Source organism: Pezoporus flaviventris, unplaced genomic scaffold, assembly GCF_033815535.1.
Source record: "Pezoporus flaviventris isolate CSIRO_AGI_PZ_B2104156 unplaced genomic scaffold, CSIRO_AGI_Pfla_v1 ptg000043l, whole genome shotgun sequence".
NCBI classification, from domain to species: domain Eukaryota; kingdom Metazoa; phylum Chordata; class Aves; order Psittaciformes; family Psittacidae; genus Pezoporus; species Pezoporus flaviventris.
The window spans coordinates 3460813-3480021 of NW_026892591.1; the positions used below are offsets into that span (position 1 = coordinate 3460813).

General features: G+C 55.5%; 1 protein-coding gene across 1 annotated transcript; it reads right to left on the reverse strand.

Moving 5' to 3' along the window:
• Positions 1-6038: 6038 nt before the first annotated feature.
• On the reverse strand, positions 6039-8947 carry LOC133276116 (dehydrogenase/reductase SDR family member 4-like). Its single transcript, XM_061466639.1, has 8 exons — positions 8901-8947; positions 7702-7882; positions 7497-7598; positions 7247-7317; positions 7108-7159; positions 6537-6671; positions 6242-6297; positions 6039-6168 (listed from the first exon to the last, which is right to left on the reverse strand). Exons 1-8 carry the CDS (start codon positions 8945-8947, stop codon positions 6054-6056), a joined length of 759 nt encoding a protein of 252 aa, XP_061322623.1. The 3' UTR covers positions 6039-6053.
• Between the last annotated feature and the right edge of the window lie 10262 nt (positions 8948-19209).

Sequence of the window (19209 nt, forward strand, 5' to 3'; positions counted from 1 at the left end):
GCCCAGGATCAGCTCCTCTGTAAAGTGCAGCAGGGCTTTACAGGAAGACAAGGAGAACATTAAAGCATTGTTGGTTTCTTGCCAAAGCCTTACCTCTGTGCTAACAGGGTAGGTCTGGACCAGGCAATAACCTGCTGCTGTGACAGCCTCTGGGTGCCTGAGAGAAACTCCACTGGCACTGGAGAGAAAGCTGTCAGGCTAAAGATGTCCTTAAAAATAATAAAATAATAAAGGCTGCTGTCCTTCAAAACAATCTCTGTGTAGGTGACAGGAGGGACTGGAACCCGGCAGGTTCATCGGTGCTGCTGCTGCTGGAACAAGCAGGGTGCCAGCACATCCCTGCCATCCTGGGACTCAGCCTGTTGCCTCCTCTCCCTGCTGAAGTGGCAGCTGCTTGCTGGCAGAGCAGAGGTTCCTCAGGGAGACGGTCTGGGATTGGTCCCAGAGGCAGGGAGCTGCTGGTCAGTGTTGGTGAGGAGCTCTGCTGCTGGGCATTTGATGCCCTGCCTCCTCCCAGCCCTTGGGAAGACGGGTGTGGGGACCCTGGTACACACTGGTCCCAGTGCCTGGCTGATGGTATCTGCCATTTCCCATTTGCCCTCTGCCTCCCAAAAGAAAAATTTGCACAAGGGCTAAACAAACATGGCTCCTTTTGAAGGGAAAGCAAAGAAGGGGTAAACTTGTAAAACAGAACTGGGGCCAGGGTGTGCTGAAGGATGAGCTGTTCTGCAGGCAGCAGTAGAAGCCAGGAATGATGCTGACTGCTCATCACTCTCTGGGTGCAAAGGATGCCGTGGGACTGGGCTGGTTGTTCCAGCTTAGTTCACGTGCAGCCGTTATCCTCAGGAGACCTTGTTCTCTCCCTGCCATGACAGAGCCAGCAGCACAGTGTTCAGATGGATCATCCTGATGGTGGCTGCTGCTGTATAGTTTCCAGGATCAACAACATCTGAAATGCCAGGGAACAGACTGAGTTGTCAGCATTGTCCAACAAGTCACGGATGGCTGTTACAGAAAGGAGAGCAGTGGTGAAGCACCAGTGTCTGCTGTCCCATGCCAGCCCCATCTGATTCTTTCCCTGTCCAGGAGGAGCAGCTGGGACCAGCGAATCTGCTGCTCAGGAATGCCCCAAATGCTTCTGCTATTTTCCACTGAGCCTGAAGCATTTCCCTGGAGCAAGACAAAGCATGGCAGCACCCTGAGCAGGTTCTGTCCCCTGCCCTACCATCCCCAGCCAGCAGAGTGCTGCACCTACTCACCATTGCACATATCCTGCAGCCTCTCACCAGCATTGCTGTCGCTCCTCGCTTTCCCACCGAAAAGTCCAACTACGTGCAACCCCTCCAGCATCTGCTTCTGCCCATCCTGCAGCACAGTGCACACAGCACGAACATCCGACCTCCGCTCCCACAGTTGAAGAGCCAGGACAGAAAGCTGCTGCTGGGACTCTTCTGCATATTGTGAGCTCCGTAGCAGTGCCACTGGCACTCTTCTCACTCTTTGCTTTCCCACCTAAAAGTCCAAGTGTGTGGAACCTCACTGGAGTAAGGCAGTAATGACTGGACGATCATTCCTTGCCTCCCCCTTACTTTCCTTTTAAAGAGGAGTAGGAATTTAACGCAACTAACATAGCTGAACTGCAGGCGGTTTAGAGATGGGAGAAATAACACAGTACATTTGAGTCCAAAATCAGTTCCTTGAAAGACAGACTTCTTTTCCTATCTGAATTACTGAGGAGCTCTACATAACTCAGGACCCTTAAGAAGTGGTTTGAGACTCTCCGCTCTACTGCTGTGGAGTACTTAAGTACCAAAGGATACTTGCCACACTACCGCAAACACATGGGTAGCTGCACATACTCCTTAAGCAAACAGTCATCGCTTTGATAGTTAGAGATTTTATGTGCATACAAGACCTTCATCCCTGACAAATCACTGTGACAGCATGTATGGGACAACTTCTTTTATGGTGAAATCAGAATAATTCAAAGCTTTGTTGTAGCTCAGTAAAATCATGCATATTACACACTGCGTGAGAAAAAAAAAAAAGTATTCCATCACCTCCTGATAAATACAGACCTTGCAAGGACTGTTAAAACTAGGTTTGCAGAACTACTTCAAGTAACTCCCCGCCGCGACTCCCCCCCTTTCCCTGCTGAACTGCCCCAGACCCCCTTGGTGCCCCGGTTCCTCAGCTCTCCCCCGTGCGGAGCAGTGCCGAGCCGTGCCGTTCCATGCCATGTCAAGCTTTGCCCAGTAATGGGGGATAATGGGAGGCAATGGAGGGTAATAGGAGGGCAATGGGAAGTGTCGGCTCCTCAGGGACCCCCTTGGGTCCCTCAGAGCCGCTCCGCCCCATTCGGGTGGCTTCGGCTTCACTTGGCTCCCTTCAGTCGGGTCCGCCCCCTTCGGGTAGCTTCGGCTCTGCCCTGGTTCCTTTCGGGCAGCTCCCCTCGGTTCCCTTCAGGCGGCTCTGTTTGCTTTGGGCTGCTTCGGCTCCGCTCGGCTCCCTTCCGGCAAAAGCCGGTATTCCCTCACTTTTGCCTTAGAAAGTACTGGGAAAGAGGGAATTCCAACACATTTACCTCACAAAGCAATGGAAAAGAGGGAAGCGCATCACTTTTACGGCATAAAGCAGTGGGAAAGGGGGGGTGGGGGTGTGAGGGCGGTGCCATCTTGGGCTCTTCCTCCTCCTCCCTCCCTCCGGCCCCGCAGGTCTGGCGCTTCCAGCCTTGCACCGCCCGCCGCCCTAGGGCGGCCGTGGGGGACACGAAGAGGGAGGTGCAGGAGAAGGAGACATAAGGGGAGGCGGTGGGAGGCATCTTGGTGGGAGTACTTCATTGCCTGCGCCATCGGGAGTGCGGCTCTGCTCTGCCATGTTGAAAGTGGGAGACGGGGGCGGCCATATTGGTGGGGTGCCGCTGGGGGCCACTGAACAGGTGCCATCTTGAGTATGGCACGTGGCAGCGGCCATATTGGTGAGGCGCCATCTTGAAGTACGGCACCTGGGGCGGCCATATTGTTGAGGCACCATTGTGTACCCGCCATTCCTCCGTATTGAGCCCGGGCCCTCCCTCTTGCCGACTCATGCCCTCACCCCTCATTGCGCCCGCGTTGCCGTGGTAACGGCCGCACCTGAGGCGCCGCCATTTTTCATTCCAAGATGGCGCTGGCGAGCGTGGTGGTGGAGGAGGCTCTGCTCCCACATTTACCCCCTTAGACCCACATTTACCCCCCTCAGACCCACATTTACCCCCCTCAGACCCACATTTACCCCCCCTTAGACCCCCATTTTCCCCTCTTAGACCCACATTTACCCCCACCTTAGGCCCTCCTTTATCCCCGTTAGACCCCCATTTGCACCCCTAGACCCACATTTGCCCTCCTCAGGGTGCTATGGGGCAATATGGGGGTCCTATGGGGTGATATGGTTGTGCTATGGGGCGATATGGGTTGGCTTTAGGGATATATGGGTTGGCTATAGGGATATATGGGGGTCTTAAGGGGTACTGTGTGGGGCAATGAGGGTGCGGGGAGGGGGGTTAAGGGGGTGCTGTGGGGGTCTATAGGGGTCTAAGAAGAGAATATATGGGCCTTAGGAGGGGGATATGGGCACTACACGGGTCCTGTGGGGGGGTTATGTGGGGCTGAGGAGGGCTTATGGGGGGTTGTTGGTGTTCTATGGGGGGATATGGGGGGCCTGGGGTGGGTTATATGGGGCTGGTGGGGCCTTACAGGGGTTCTATGGGGGTATATGTGGGTCATGGAAGATGATAAAGGGGATTATGTGGGTCAGATGGGGTGTGTATGAGGTGCTATGGGTGTTTATGGGGCTCTGTGTAGGTCTATGGGGTCTCTGGGTCTCTCTGTGGGGTTTCTATGTGGTCTCTGTGAGCTCTCTATGGGGTCTCTATGGGACTCTAAGGAGCTCTATGGATCTCCATGGGGCTCTATGGGGTCTCTGTGGGGCTCTCTAGGAGTCTCCATGGGGTCCCTATGGGGTCTCTATGGGGTTTCCCTCACTCCCCACAAGAGCTGTCATTGCTGGAGCTGCAGGCACAGGTGCTGGTTCAGTACCTGCAGGACCTGGGCCTGGTGCTGGTGGCCAAGGCCCGGGAGGGCCCCTGGGGGGGCTCCCGGCCCTGCCCCGCCTCCTGGAGACCCGTGTAGTGAGGTCAGGCTGCCCCACGTTTGGGGGGCTGCCCCATAGCGGCCGCAGGGGAGTTCCAATGGGGGCTGGGGGGGGGGGTTCTATGGGGCTGGGGGCTTATCTGTGTGGCTGGGGGCTCTATGGGGTTGGTATAAGGGGTGTGGGGGGGCAGAGCTATGGGGCTGGGCTCTATGGGGCTGCCCCACAGGTCCTGGAGAAGCTGCGCCCCATCGAGCACCGCCTCAAGTACCAAGTGGGGAAGGTGCTGTGGGCGGCCATGACGGGGGCCCCAAGTGAGCCTTGCCCCATAAGTGCTCCCTACAGGGTTCTGCCACCCCATAGATAACACGTGACTGCCCCATAGGAGCTGAGCACCCCTTGGCCTTCCATCCGGAGCCCTACAACCTGGACGAGGTGAGCTGTGGGGCAGCACAGGCTGCTATGGGTGGTTGTGGGTGCACTATGGGGCAGCTCATGCCTCCTCTGCCCCATAGGAACCTGAAGCAGCCCCACTGAAGGCGCCTGGCTTAGGGGCGGGCTCTGCTATGTCCCGTCCCACATCATCCCCATGCAGTATGGTGAGTCCAGGGCCTGCCCCACACCTCCTGGCCCCCACAGAGCTCAATGAAAGTGCTGACAGGTGCCTGCGCCCCATAGATTCCGTGGGGCAGGAGCAGCGGGCGCAGGAGGTGGCGCAGCATCAGGCCCTCAGCAGCTCCGTGCTGCGGGAGCTGCGGGACGAGCTCGGTGATGCCCCCCAGGAGCTGTGGGGCAGCCAGAGGGCAGGTGGCCAGCGGCCCCACAGGGGCGATGTGGAGAGGTGGGTGCTGGGGGGGGGTTATGGGGCGCTATGGGGCTGGAGGGGGGAGTTATGGGGCTGTGGGGGGGGAGCACTTGTGGGGCAGGAGGTGGCCACTTACGGGTCTCTAGGAGTCACTTAGGGGGGGTGTGATGTGGTCTCTGTCCCTATGGGGTCGCTGTGGGGTTGTCTGGGGTCACTATGGGGCTCTATGGGGGCTCAGTCGGACTATGGAGTCGTTATGGGGCTCTATGGGTGTCCATGGGATCCCTATGGGTCTCTGTGGGGTCCTAATGGCTCTCTGTTGGGTCTGTATACGTTTCTATGGGTCCCTGTGGGTCTCTATGGGTCTCTGGTTTCTATGGGTCTCTGTGGGGCTCTATGGGGTCTTTATTGGTCCCTATGGGTGTCTACGGGTTCCTATGGGTCTCTGTGGGGTCTCTATGGGGTCTGAGTTCTTATGTGTCTCTATGGGTCTCCATGGGTCCCTATGGGACTCCGTGTGGGTCAGGACCCACCTGGAGGAGTCGCTGCTCCTGCGCCTGAGCGAGAGCCACCAGGCCCAGGCTGCACGGCAGCGCCTTCAGTGCGTGACGTCATTGGGGGGTGGAGCCTTGGCCGCCTTCACCCACTTCGGGGCCTCAGCCACCCTCTGGGAGCCACCCAGTCAGGAGGCGCTGCCCGCCAAGAAGAGGAAGAAGGCAGCCAATGGGAAGAGGAGAAGGAAGGGTGAGTCCTAACCCTAACCCCATCCCAACATGCCCTGGGGCTGCCTGCCCCATAGAGGCAGCACTTATGGGTCACTGACACCCCCCTTTGTTTCCCCTATAGGTTTCCATTGACGGCGCTGAGCCCCACATTAAAACACATCTGCATCTCATTTGCATACTCAAAACCATCATTAACCCTTATAAGGGAGCGCGGCCCATCCAAGATGGCTGCCACCACGTTGCTGACCCAGTCCAGCCCCCAATGCGCACATCCCCAATATGGCCGCCCCCGGTGGAGGCTGCCATCTTGCTCCCCAAGTTGACCCCATGTGACCCACCAGCTGCCGGGTCTCCATAGGTGCTCCGCGGAGCGCCATAGAGCCCTGCAGCGCCCCTTAGAGGCGGGAGGCCGCGCCGCCCGCCACCACCACGGTCTCCCCGGTGATGTAAGCGGCGGCGGGAGAACACAGGAAGGTCACGATCCCGGCCACGTCCTCCGGGGAGCCCAGCCTGCGGGGGTCACGTGATGAGGGGAGGTGGGGGTGTCATGTCATGGGGGGGAGAGGGTCATGATGGCACCCACCTGTCGATGCCCATGGCTTCCATCACGCGCTTCTGCATGGACTCGTCCTCCCAGAGCTGCCATAGAGACCCATAGAGATCCATAGGAACCCATAGAGACCCCATAGAGACCCATAGGGACCCCACAGAGAGCCATAGAAACCCACAGAGACCCATACAGACCCCATAGGGACCCATAGAGACACACAGAAACCCACAGAAACCCATAGAGACCCCATAGAAACGAGACCAACAGACACCCCATAGACACCCCATATCCCCCCATAGACACCCACAGTGCCCCCCAGGTCACTCACGGCCCTGCTGAAGCGGGTGCGGATCAGCCCTGGGGCCACCCCATTGATGCGGATGCCGTGGGGCCGCAGCTCCGGGCCCAGCGCCTTCACCAGCCCCAGCAGCGCCGCCTTGCTCACGCTATAGGGCCCAAGCGCCTGTCCCACAGCGACGTCACTGAGCTGCGGCCAATCAGCTGGCAGCTGCTCAGCGCTGCGGCCAATCGGCTGACAGCATGGCTGAGCCATGGCGCAGCCATGGGGTGCAGCACGGATGGAGCCCGCCCCATAGGTCCTGCCCCATAGATCCTGCCCCATGGATCCCACTCATTGGGGACTGTGCTGTGGGTCCAACCCCATAAATCTCACCCCATACACACCCCATAGCCTGCTCCATCACCGCCCTACAGCCCTCCCCAGAGACACCCCATGCCCCCCCCCCAAGCCCCATAAATCCTGCCCCATGGATCCCACTGATAGGCCACATGTCATGGGTCCAACCCCATAGATCTCACCCCATAGCCTGCTCCATCACCACCCCATAGCCCCCCCCATAGACACCCCATAGCCAGCCCCATAGCTCCCCACAGCTCACCGGGAAGGGCATGTACCCGGCCAGCGAGGACACCACCACAATGGAGCCTCCCCTGGGGGGATGAGGGAGGAGCCACAGTGGGGTGGGCGTGGCCAAGGCTTGACCCCAACCCCTCCTCCCCAAGCCCCACCGCCCTCACCCCCTTTTCTCCATGTGGGGCACCACGAGGCGGATCAACATGGCTGCTGCGGTCACGTTCACCTGGAAGATCTATGGGGCCAGATCTATGGGTCAGATCTAAAGGGCAGGATCTATGGGGAAGGATCTATAGGGCAGATATAAGGGGCAGGATCAACAGGGCAAGTTCTATAGGGCAGATATATAAGGGGCAGGATCGATAGGGCAGGATCTATAGGGCAGATCTATGGGGCAGAATCTCTGGGTCGCACCTTATCCCACGCCTCCTCCTCAGCCTCCAGGGTGCTGCCCATGATGGGGTTCGTGGCCGCGTTGGACACCAGGATGTCGATGCCCCCATAAGTGTCCAGAGCCTGTGGGGATGGGCGGGGGGGGGGGGAGGAGTGTGTTGGTCTGGACCCATAAGTGTGGGGCTGGGACCCACAAGTGCCCCCCGCCCCAATTGACAGCGCTCACCTTCTGCACCAGCGCCTGCCGGTCCTGGGGCCGCCCCACGTGACACACACAGCCGGTCACGTGCTCCAGCCCCAGCGCCCGCAGACGCGCCAGCGCTGCCTCCACGTGATCCGCCCGGCGCGAGCTCAGCACCACGTGGGCGCCGGCCCCGCCTAGCGCCGCTGCCACCGCTAGCCCGATGCTGCCAGGGGAGCAATGGGGACCCATGGGGCTCTATGGGTCCTATGAGTCTCTATGGGTCTCTACGGGCGCTACGGGGCTCTATGGGTATCTATGGGCTCTATGGGGCTCTATGGGGTGCTATGGGGCTCTATGGGGTCTCTATGGGCTCTGTGTCTATGGGTCTATATGGGCTCTGTGGGGTCTCTATGGGGATCTATGGGGCTCTATGGGGGTCTGTGGGTCTCTAGGGGTTCTATGGGGTCTCTATGGGGTGCTATGGGGCTCTATGGGGAGCTATGGGGCTCTATGGGGTCTCTATGGGGTCTGTGTCTCTATGGGTCTAAATGAGCTCTATGGGGGTCTATGGGGTCTCTATGGGGATCTGTGGGGCTCTATGGGGGTCTGTGGGGTCTCTAGGGGCTCTGTGGGGTCGATATGGGGCTCTATGGGTCTCTGGGCTCTATGGGGTCTCTGAGGCTCTGTGGGTGTCTGTGGGTGTCTATGGGTCTCTATGGACTCTATGGGTCTCTATGGGGTGCTATGGGGCTCTGTGGGGTCTCTATGGGCTCTACGGGGTCTCTGTGGGTCTCTATGGGGCGCTGTGGGGTCTCTATGGGGTGCTATGGGTCCCTATGGGTTACTATGGGTCTCTGTGGGTTCCTGTGGGGCTCTGTGGGTCCTTATGGGGCACTATGGGGCTCTATGGATTCCTATGGGGCTCTATGGGGCACGATGGGTCCTTATGGGTATCTACTGGACTCTATGGGTTCTTACGGGTCTCTATGCGTCCCTAGGGGTACCTATGGGGTCTCTATGGGTCCTTATGGGTCCCTATGGGTCTCTATGGGTTCCTATGGGTCCCTATGGGTACCTATGCTGTCTCTATGGGTCCCTATTGGGCTCTATGGGATCTTATGGATCCCTACGAGGTTCTATGGGTTCCTATGGGTCCCTATGGGTACGTATGGGGCTCTATGGGTCCCTACGGGTGTCTATGGGTTCCTATGGGGCTCTATGGGTCCCTATGGGGCACTCACCCATCGGTGGCCGCTGTCACCGCCGCCACTTTCCCCACCAGCGCCATTGGGAGCGCTCGGAGCTGGTGCCCCACAGCGGCCTCTGCCCTGCGAGAGCACCGGAGCAATGGGGGGGCCTTAGGGGACACCGGAGGGGGCAATGCGGAGTAATAGGGAGTTAATGGGGGGGAATGGGAGGGTAATGGGGGCAATGGGAGGTCAATGGGGGGAATGGGGGTTAATGGGGAGTAACGGGGGTTATAATGGGGCTTAATGGAAGGTCAAAGGGAGGCATCGGCTCCTCTCGAACCCCCTCGGAGCCTCTCGGGTCCCTTCGGGCGGCTCCGACCTCTTCGGGTGGCTTCGGATGCGCTCGGCTCCCTTCGGCACCGCCCCTTTCGGGTGGCTTCGGCTCGGCTCGGCTCCCTTCGGCTCCGCCCCCTTCGGGAGGCTTCGGCTCCGATCGGCTCCTCTCGGCTCCCTTCGGGCAGAAGCTGGAGTTCCCTCACTTGTGCCTTAGAAAGTACTGGAAAAAAGGGAATTCCATCCCGTTGGGCTAAACTGGGCTGGGCTGGACTGGACTAAACTGGGCTGGACTGGATTAAACTGGGCTGGACTGGATTAAACTGGGCTAGACTGAACTAAACTGGGCTGGACTGGATTAAACTGGGCTAGACTGAACTAAACTGGGCTGGACTGGATTAAACTGGGCTGGACTGGGTTAAACTGGGCTGTTCTGGATTATATTGAGCTGGAGTGTATTAAATATGGCTGTACTGGGTTAAACTGGGCTGGGATGGATTGAACGGTTCTGGACTGGGTTAAACTGGTCTGGACTGGGTAACCTGAGCTGGACTGGATTAAACGGGGGTGGACAAGTTTAAACTGAGATGGACTGGATTAGAGTGGGGTGGACTGGGTTAAACTGGGCTGGAGTGAACTAAACTGGGCTGGGATCTGGATCACACTGAGCTGGACAGGATTAAACTGGGTTGAACTGGATTAAACACGGCTTGACTGTATCAAATATGTCTGGATTGGGTTAAACTGGACTGGGCTGGACTGAACTCTTCTGGACTGGGTTAAACTGGTCTGAACTGGATTAAACTGACCTGGACTGGGTTAAACTGAGCTGGACTAGGTTAAACTGAGCTGCACTGTATTAAACAGGACTTGAGTGGGTTAAACTGAGCTGGACAGGATTAAACTGGGCTGGACTGGGTTAAACTGTGCTGGACTGGATTATACAGGGCTGGACTAAATTAAACTGAGCCGGAGTGTACTAAACTGGTCTGGACTGGGTTACACTGAGCTGGACTGGATTAAACGAGGCTGGACTAGTTTAAACTGGTCTGGACTGGATTAAACGGTGCTGGACTGGATTAAACTGACCTGAGGTGCATTGAAGTGGGCTGGACTTGATTAAACATGGCTGGACTGCATTAAACTGAGCTGGACAGGGTTAAAGAGGGCTGGGCGGGATTTAACTGAGGTGGACTGGGTTAAACTGGGCTAGGCTGGATCAAACGGGGAAGGACTGGGATAAACTGGGGTGGGCTGGGTTAAACTGGGCTGGGCTGGGTTAAACTGTGCTGGAGTGAACTAACCTGGGCGGGGATGGATTGAACTGAGCTGGGCTGGATCAAACTGGACTGGACTGAGTTAAACTAGGCTGGGGTGGATCAAACTGAGCTGGACTGGATTAAACTGTTCTGGAGTGGGTTAAACTGGTCTGGACTGAGTTACACTGAGCTGGACTGGAATTATTTTGAGCTGGACTGGGATAAACTGGGCTGGTCTGAAATATACTGAGCTGGAGTGTATTGAATATGTAAATAGTGTATTAAATATGTGTATTAAATATATCATTGCTGTCGCTCCTCCCTTTCATACCTAGAAGTCCATTTGAATCCAACTTCTCTGGTGGTTGCTCTTGGCTGCCCAGCAGCAGAGCACGAACGTCTGGCCTCTGCTCCCAAAGCCGAAGATCCAGGAGGGAAAGCATGTGCTGGGCATCTTCAGCACACAGTCAGCTTTGCAATGGTGCCTCCATCATTGCTGTCGCACCTCACTTTCATACCTAGAAGTCCATTTGAATCTAACTTCTCTGGTGGTTGCTCTTGGCTGCCGCGAAGCACAGTGAGTAGAGCACAAACGTCTGAACTCTGCTCCCACAGCCGAAGAGCCAGGAGGGAAAGCATGTGCTGGGCATCTTCAGCACACAGTCAGCTTTGCAACGGTGCCTCCATCATTGGTGTCGCTTCTCAGTTTCATACATAGAAGTCCATTTGAATCCAACTTCTCTGTTGGTTGCTCTTGGCTGCATAGCAGCACAGTGAGTAGAGCACGAACGTTTGGCCTCTGCTTCCAGAGCTAAAGAGCCAGGAGGGAAAGCATGTGCTGGGCATCTTCAGCACACAGTCATATTTCCAATGGTGTCACCATCATTGCTGTCGCCCTTTGGTTTCACAGCTAAAAGTCCATTTGAATCCAACTTCTGCGGACCTTGTTCTCGGCTGCCCAGCAACACAGTGTGTAGAGCACGAACGTTTGGCCTCTGCTTTCAGAGCTGAAGAGCCAGGAGGGAAAGCTGATGCTCAGAATCTTCAGCACACAGTCAGGTTTGCAATGGTGCCTCCATCATTGCTGTCGCTCCTCACCTTCATCCCTAGAAGTCTGTTTGAATCCAACTTCTCTGTTGGTTGCTCTTGGCTGCACAGCAGCACAGTGTGTAGAGCATGAACGTCTGGCCTCTGCTCCCAGAGCTGAAGAGCGAAGAGGGAAAGCATGTGCTGGGCATCTTCAGCACACAGTCAGCTTTGCAACTGTGTCACCATCATTGCTGTCGCTCCTCGGTTTCATACCTAAAAGTCCATTTGAATGCAACCTCTCCAGATCTTGCTCTTGGCTGCCGAGCAGCGCAGTGAGTAGAGCACGAGCGTTTGGCCTCTGCTCCCAGAGCCGAAGAGCCAGGAGGGAAAGCTGGTGCTCAGAATCTTCAGCACACAGTCAGGTTTGCAACGGTGCCTCCATCATTGCTGTCGCTCGTCATTTTCATACCTAGAAGTCTGTTTGAATCCAACTTCTGTGCTGATTGTTCTGGGCTGCCCAGCAGCACAGTGAGTAGAGCACGCACGTTTGGCCTCTGCTCCTAGAGCCGAAGAGCCAGGAGGGAAAGCTGGTGCTGGGCAACTTCAGCACACAGTCAGCTTTGCAACGCTTCCTCTATCATTGCTGTCGCTCCTCTGTTTCATACCTAAAAGTGCATTTGAATGAAAGATCTCCAAAGCTTGTTCTCGGCTGCCCAGGGGCACAACGATCAGAGCATGAACGTCTGGCCTCTGCTCCCACAGCTGAAGAGCCAGGAGGGAAAGCATGTGCTGGGCATCTTCAGCACACAGTCAGCTTTCCAACGGTGTCACCATCATTGCTGTCACTCCTCGGTTTCATACCTAAAAATCCATTTGAATGCACCCTCTGCGGCGCTTGCTCTCGGCTGCCCAGCAGCACAGTGAGTAGAGCACGAATGCTTGGTCTCTGCTCCCACGGCCGAAGAGCCATCAAGGGAAGCTGGTGCTCAGAATCTTCAGCACACTGTCAGCTTTGCAACGAAGTCACAGTCTTTGCTGTCGCTCCTCGGTTTCATACCCAGAAGTCCATTTGAATCCAACTTCTCTGGTGGTTGCTCTTGGCAGCCCAGCAGCCCAGCGAGTAGAGCACGAACGTCTGGCCTCTGCTCCCACAGCCGAAGAGCCAAGAGGGAAAGCATGTGCTGGGCATCTTCAGTACACAGTCAGCTTTGCAACTGTGTCACCATCATTGCTGTCGCTCCTCGGTTTCATACCTAAAAGTCCATTTGAATGCAACCTCTCCAGATCTTGCTCTTGGCTGCCGAGCAGCGCAGTGAGTAGAGCACGAGCGTTTGGCCTCTGCTCCCAGAGCCGAAGAGCCAGGAGGGAAAGCTGGTGATCAGAATCTTCAGCACACAGTCAGGTTTGCAACGGTGCCTCCATCATTGCTGTCGCTCGTCATTTTCATACCTAGAAGTCTGTTTGAATCCAACTTCTGTGCTGATTGTTCTGTGCTGCTCAGCAGTACAGTGACTAGAGCATGAACGTCTGGCCTCTACCTTCAGCGCCGAAGAGCCAGTAGGGAAAGCTGGTGCTCAGAATCTTCAGCACTCAGTCTGCTTTGCAACGGTGCCTCCATCATTGCTGTTGCTCCTCACTTTCATACCTAGAAGTCCATTTGAATCCAACTTCTCTGCTGGTTGCTCTCGGATGCCCCGGAGCACAGTGAGTAGAGCACGAACGTCTGGCCTCTGCTCCCAGAGCCGAAGAGCCAGGAGGGAAAGCATGTGCTGGGCATCTTCAGCACACAGTCAGTTTTGCAACGGTGCCACTGTCATTGCTGTCTCTCCTCGGTTTCATACCTAAAAGTGCATTTGAATGGAACCTCTCCGGAGCTTGCTCTTGGCTGCTCAGCAGCACAGTGGGTAGAGCATGAACGTTTGGCCTCTGCTCCTAGACCCGAAGAGCCAGGAGGGAAAGCAGGTGCTGGGCATCTTCAGCACACAGTCAGCTTTGCAACGGTGTCACCATAATTGCTGTCTCTCCTCGGTTTCATACCTAAAAGTCCATTTGAATGCAACCTCTGCGGAGCTTGATCTCGGGTGCCCAGCAGCACAGTGGGTAGAGCACGAACGTTTGCCCTCTGCTCCCAGAGCCGAAGAGCCAGGAGGGAAAGCTGGTGCTCAGAATCTTCAGCACACAGTCAGCTTTGCAACAGTGTCTCCATCAGTGCTGTTGCTCCTCATTTTCATACCTAGAAGTCCATTTGAATCCAACTTCTCTGTTGGTTGCTCCTGGCTGACCAGCAGTACAGTTAGTAGAGCACGAACGTCTGGCCTCTGCTCCCAGAGCCGAAGAGCCAGGGGGGAAAGCATGTGCTGGGCATCTTCAGCACAGAGTCAGCTTTGCAACGGTGCCTCCATCATTGCTGTCGCTCCTAACTTTAATACCTAGAAGTCCATTTGAATCCAACTTCTCTTGTGGTTGCTCTTGGCTGCCCAGCAGCACAGCGAGTAGAGCACGAACGTCTGGCCTCTGCTCCCAGAGCCGAAGAGCCGGGCGGGAAAGCATGTGCTGGGTATCTTCAGCATACAGTCAGCTTTACAACTGTGCCTCCATCATTGCTGTAAATCCTCGGTTTAATACCTAAAAGTCCATTTGAGTACAAACTCTCCAGAGCTTGCTCTTGGCTGGCCAGAAGCCCAGCGATTAGAGCATGAACGTCTGGCCTCTGCTCCCAGAGCCAAAGAGCCAGGAGGTAGCATGTGCTGGGCATCTTCAGCACACAGTCAGCTTTGCAATGGCACCTCCATCATTGCTGGCGCTCCTCACTTTCATACCTAGAAGTCCATTTGAATCCAACTTCTCTGGTGGTTGCTCTCGGCTGCCCAGAAGAACAGTGAGTAGAGCACGAACGTTTGTCCTCTGCTCCCAGAGCCGAAGAGCCAGGAGGGAAAGCATGTGCTGGACATCTTCAGCACACAGTCAGCTTTGCAACGGTGTCATCGTCATTGCTGTCACTCCTCACTTTCATACCTAAAAGTCCATTTGCATATAAACTCTCTGGAGCTTGCTCTTGGCTGCCCAGAAGCACAGCGATTAGAGCATGAACGTCTGGCCTGTGCTATCAGAGCCGAAGAGCCAGGAGGGAAAGCATGTGCTGGGAATGTTTAGCACACAGTAAGCTTTGCAACGGTGTCACGATCATTGCTGTCGCTCCTCGGTTTCATACATAGAAGTCCATTTGAATCCAACTTCAATGGTGGGTGCTCTTGGCTGCCCCGCAGCAGAGCACGAACGTCTGGCCTCTGCTCCCAGAGCCGAAGAGCCAGGATGGAAAGCATGTGCTGGGCATCTTCAGCACACAGTCAGCTTTGCAACGGTGCCTCCCTCATTACTGTCGCTCCTAACTTTCATACCTAGAGGTCCATTTGAATCCAACTTCTCTGGTGGTTGCTGTTCACTGCCCAGCAGCACTGTGAGTAGAGCACGAACGTCTGGCCTCTGCTCCCAGAGCCGATGAGCCAGGAGGGGAAGCATGTGTTGGGCATCTTCAGCACACAGTCAGCTTTGCAACGGTGCCTCCATCCTTGCTGTCGCTCCTCAGTTTCATACCTAAAAGTGCATTTGAATCAGACTTCTCTGCTGGTGGCTCTTGGCTGCCCAGCAGCAGAGTCAGTAGAGCACGAACGTCTGGCCTCTGCTCCCAGACCCGAAGAGCCAGGAGGGAAAGCATGTGTTGGGCATCTTCAGCACAAACTCAGCTTTGCAACGGTGTCACCATCATTGCTGTCACTCCTCGTTTTCATACCTAAAAGTCCATTTGAATGTAACCTATCCGGAGCTTGCCCTCGAATGCCCAGGAGCACAGTGATTACAGCACGAACATCTGGCCTCTGCTCCCACAGCCGAAGAGCCAGGAGGGAAAGATTGTGCTGGGCAGCTTCAGCACACAGTCAGCTTTGCAACGGTGTCACCATCATTGTTCTCGCTCCTCGGTTTCATACCTAAAAGTCCATTTGAATGCACACTCTCCTGAGCTTGCTCTCGGCTGCCGAGCAGCACAATGAGTAGAGCACGAACGTTTCGTCTCTGCTCCCACAGCCGAAGAGCCAGGAGGGAAAGCTGGTGCTCAGAATGGTTAGCACACAGTCAGCTTTGCAACGGTGCCTCCATCATTGCTGCCAATCCTCACTTTCATACCTAGAAGTCCATTTGAATCCAACTACTCTGATGGTTGCCCTTGGCTGCCCAGCAGCACAGCTAGTAGAGCATGCCCTTTGCTGCCACAGCCGAAGAGGCAGGAGGGAAAGCATGTGCTGGGCATTTACAGCACACAGTCAGCTTTGGAACGGTTCCTCCATCATTGCTGTCGCTCCTCGGTTTCATACCTAAAAGTCCATTTGAATGGAACCTCTCCGGAGCTTGTTCGTGGTTGCACAGAGGCACAGCATTTAGTGCACGAACGTCTGGTCGCTGTTCCCAGAGCCGAAGAGCCAGGAGGGAAAGCATGTGCTGGGCATCTTCGGCACACAGTAAGCTTTGCAACGGTGCCTCGATCATTGCTGTCGCTCCTTGGTTTCATACCTAAAAGTCAATTTGGATGCAACCTCTCAGGAGCTTGCTCTCGGCTGGCCAGCAGCACAGTGTGTAGATCAGGAAAGTTTGGCCTCTGCTCCCAGAGCCGAAGAGCCAGGAGGGAAAGCATGTGCTGGGTATCTTCAGCATACAGTCACCGTTGCACCGGTGCCTCCATCACTGCTGTCTCTCCTCAGTTTCATACCTAAAAGTCCATTTGAAAGCAGCCTCTCCGGGGCTTGCTCTCGGCTGCCAGCAGCACAGTGAGTATTGCACGAACGTCTGGCCTCTGCTCCCAGAGCCGAAGAGGCAGGAGGGAAAGCATGTGCTGGGCATTTTCAGCACAAAGTCAGCTTTGCAACGGTGCCTCCATCACTGCTGTCGCTCCTCGGTTTCATACCTAAAAGTGCATTTGAATGCACCCTCTCCGAATCTTGCTTTCGGCTGCCCAGCAGCACTGTGGGTAGAGCACGAACGTTTGGCCTCTGCTCCCACAGCCGAAGAGCTGGGAGGGAAAACTGGTGCTCAGAATTTTCAGCACACAGTCAGCTTTGCAACAGTGCCTCCATCATTGCTGTCGCTCCTCACTTTCAAGCCTAGAAGTCGATTTGAATCCAACTCCTATGGTGGTTGCTCTCGGCTGCCCAGCAGCACAGCGAGTAGAGCACGAACGTCTGGCCTCTGCTCCCAGAGGTAAAGACTCAGGAGGGAAAGCATGTGCTGGGCATCTACAGCACAGAGTCAGCTTTGCAACGGTGTCACCATCATTGCTGTCGCTCCTCGGTTTCATACCTAAAAGGGCATTTGAATGGAACCTCTCCGGAGCTTTTTTCTCGGCTGCCCAGGAGCACAGTGAGTGGGGCACGAACTTCTGGCCTGTGCACTCAGAGCCGAAGACCCAGGAGGGGAAGCATGTGATGGGCATATTTAGCCCACAGTCAGCTTTGCAACGGTGCCTCCATCATTGCTGAACCTCCTCCCTTTTATACCTAAAAGGCCATTTGCGTACAAACTCTACCGAGTTTGCCCTCGGCTGCTCAGGAGCACAGCGATTAGAGCACAAATATCTGGCCTCTGCCCCAGAGCCGAAAAGCCAGGAGGGAAAGCCTGTTCTGGGCATCTTCAGCAGACAGTCAGCTTTGCAATGGTGTCACCATCATTGCGTTTGCTCCTCGGTTTCATACCTAAAAGTCCATTTGAATGCAACCCCTGCGGAGCTTGCTCTCGGCTGCTCAGCAGCACAGTGAGTAGAGCACGAACGTTTGGCCTATACTCCCACAGCCGAAGAGCCAGGAGGGAAAGCTGGTTCTCAGAATCTTCAGCACATAGTCAGCTGTGCAACAGTGCCTCCATTATTGCTGTCGCTCCTCACTTTCATACCTAGAAGTCCATTTGAATCCAACTTCCCTGGTGGCTGCTCTTGGCTGCCGCGAAGCACAGTGAGTCGAGCACGAATGTCTGGCCTCTGCTCCCACAGCCGAAGAGTGAGGAGGGAAAGCATGTGCTGGGCATCTTCAGCACACACTCGGCTTTACAACGGTGCCTCCATCATTGCTGTCGCTACTCACTTTCATACCTAGAAGTCAGTTTGATTCCAACTTTGGTGGTTGCTCTTGGGTGCCCAGCAGCACAGTGAGTAGAGCAAGAACGTCTGGCATCTACTTTCAGAGCTGAAGAGCCAGGAGGGAAAGCATGTGCTGGGCATCTTCAGCACACAGTCAACTGTGCATTGGTGTCTCCATCTTTGCTGTCGCTCCTCGGTTTCATACCTAGAAGTCCATTTGAATGTACCCTCTCCAGAGCTTGCTCTCGGCTGCCCAGGAGCACAGAGATTATAGCACGAACGTTTGGCCTCTGCTCTCACAGCTGAAGAGCCATCAGTGATAGCTGGTGCTCAGAATCTTCAGCACACACTCAGCTTTGAAACGGTGCCTCCGTCATTGCTGTCGCTCCTCGGATTCATACCTAAAAGTCCATTTGAATCCGACTCCTCTGGCGGTTGCTCTTGGTTGCCCAGTAGCACAGCGAGTAGTGCACAAACGTCTGGCCTCTGCCCCCAGAGTCGAAGAGCCAGGAGCTAAAGCATGGGCCGGGCATATTCAGCATACAGGCAGCTTTGCAAGGGTGCCTCCATCATTGCTGTCCCTCCTCACTTTCATACCTAGAAGACCATTTGAATCCAACTTCTCTGGTGATTGCTCTTGGCTGCCGCGAAGCACAGTTAGTAGAGCAGGAATGTCTGGCATCTGCTCCCACAGCCGAAGAGCTAGGAGGGAAAGCATGTGCTGGGCATCTTCAGCACACAGCCAGCTTTGCAACGGTGCCTCCATCATTGCTGTCGCTCCTCACTTTCATACCTAGAAGTCCGTTTGAATCCAACTTCTCTGGTGGTTGCTCTTGGCTGCCCAGCAGCACAGTGAGTAGAGCATGAACATCAGGCCTCTACTTTCAGAGCCGAAGAGCCAGGAGGGAAAGCTGGTGCTCAGAATCTTCAGCACACAGTCAGCATTGCAACGGTGCCTCCATCATTGCTGTCGCTCCTCGGTTTCATACCTAAAACTCCATTTGAATGCAACCTGTGCGGACCTTGCTCTTGGCTGCCCAGCAGCAGTGTCAGTTGAGCACGAACGTTTGGCCTCTGCTCTCACGGCCGATGAGCCAGGAGGGAAAGCATGTGCTGGGCATCTTCAGCACACAGTCAGGTTTGCAATGGTGTCACCATCATTGCTGTCGCTCCTCGTTTTCATACCTAAAAGTGCATTTGAATGCAATCTCTCCGGAGCTTGATCTCGGGTGCCCAGCAGAACAGCGATTAGAGCATGAACGTCTGGCCTCTGCTCCCTGAGCCAAAGAGCCAGGAGCGAAAGCTTGTGTTGAGCATCTTCAGCAGACAGTCAGCTTTGCAACCGTGTCACCCTCATTGCTGTCGCTCCTCGTTTTCATACCTAAAAGTGCATTTGAATGCACCCTCTCCGGAGCTTTCTCTCGGATGACCAGCAGCACAGTGAGTAGAGCACGAACGTTTGGTCTCTGCTCCCACAGCCGAAGAGCCAGGAGGGAAAGCATGTGCTGGGCATCTTCAGCACACAGTCAGCTTTGCAACGGTGCCTCCATCATTGCTGCCGCTCCTCACTTTCATACCTAGAAGTTCATTTGTATCCAACTTCTCTGGTGGCTGCTCT

Excerpts from the sequence above, each read along its gene's own strand:
- LOC133276116 (XM_061466639.1), bottom strand. The coding sequence starts at position 8,947 with ATGGCGCTGGTGGGGAAAGTGGCGGCGGTGACAGCGGCCACCGATGG. Across the intron at positions 7,883-8,900 it reads GTGACAGCGGCCACCGATGG|CATCGGGCTAGCGGTGGCAG; the intron begins GTGAGTGCCCCA and ends CTCCCCTGGCAG. Across the intron at positions 7,599-7,701 it reads GGCAGGCGCTGGTGCAGAAG|GCTCTGGACACTTATGGGGG; the intron begins GTGAGCGCTGTC and ends CCATCCCCACAG.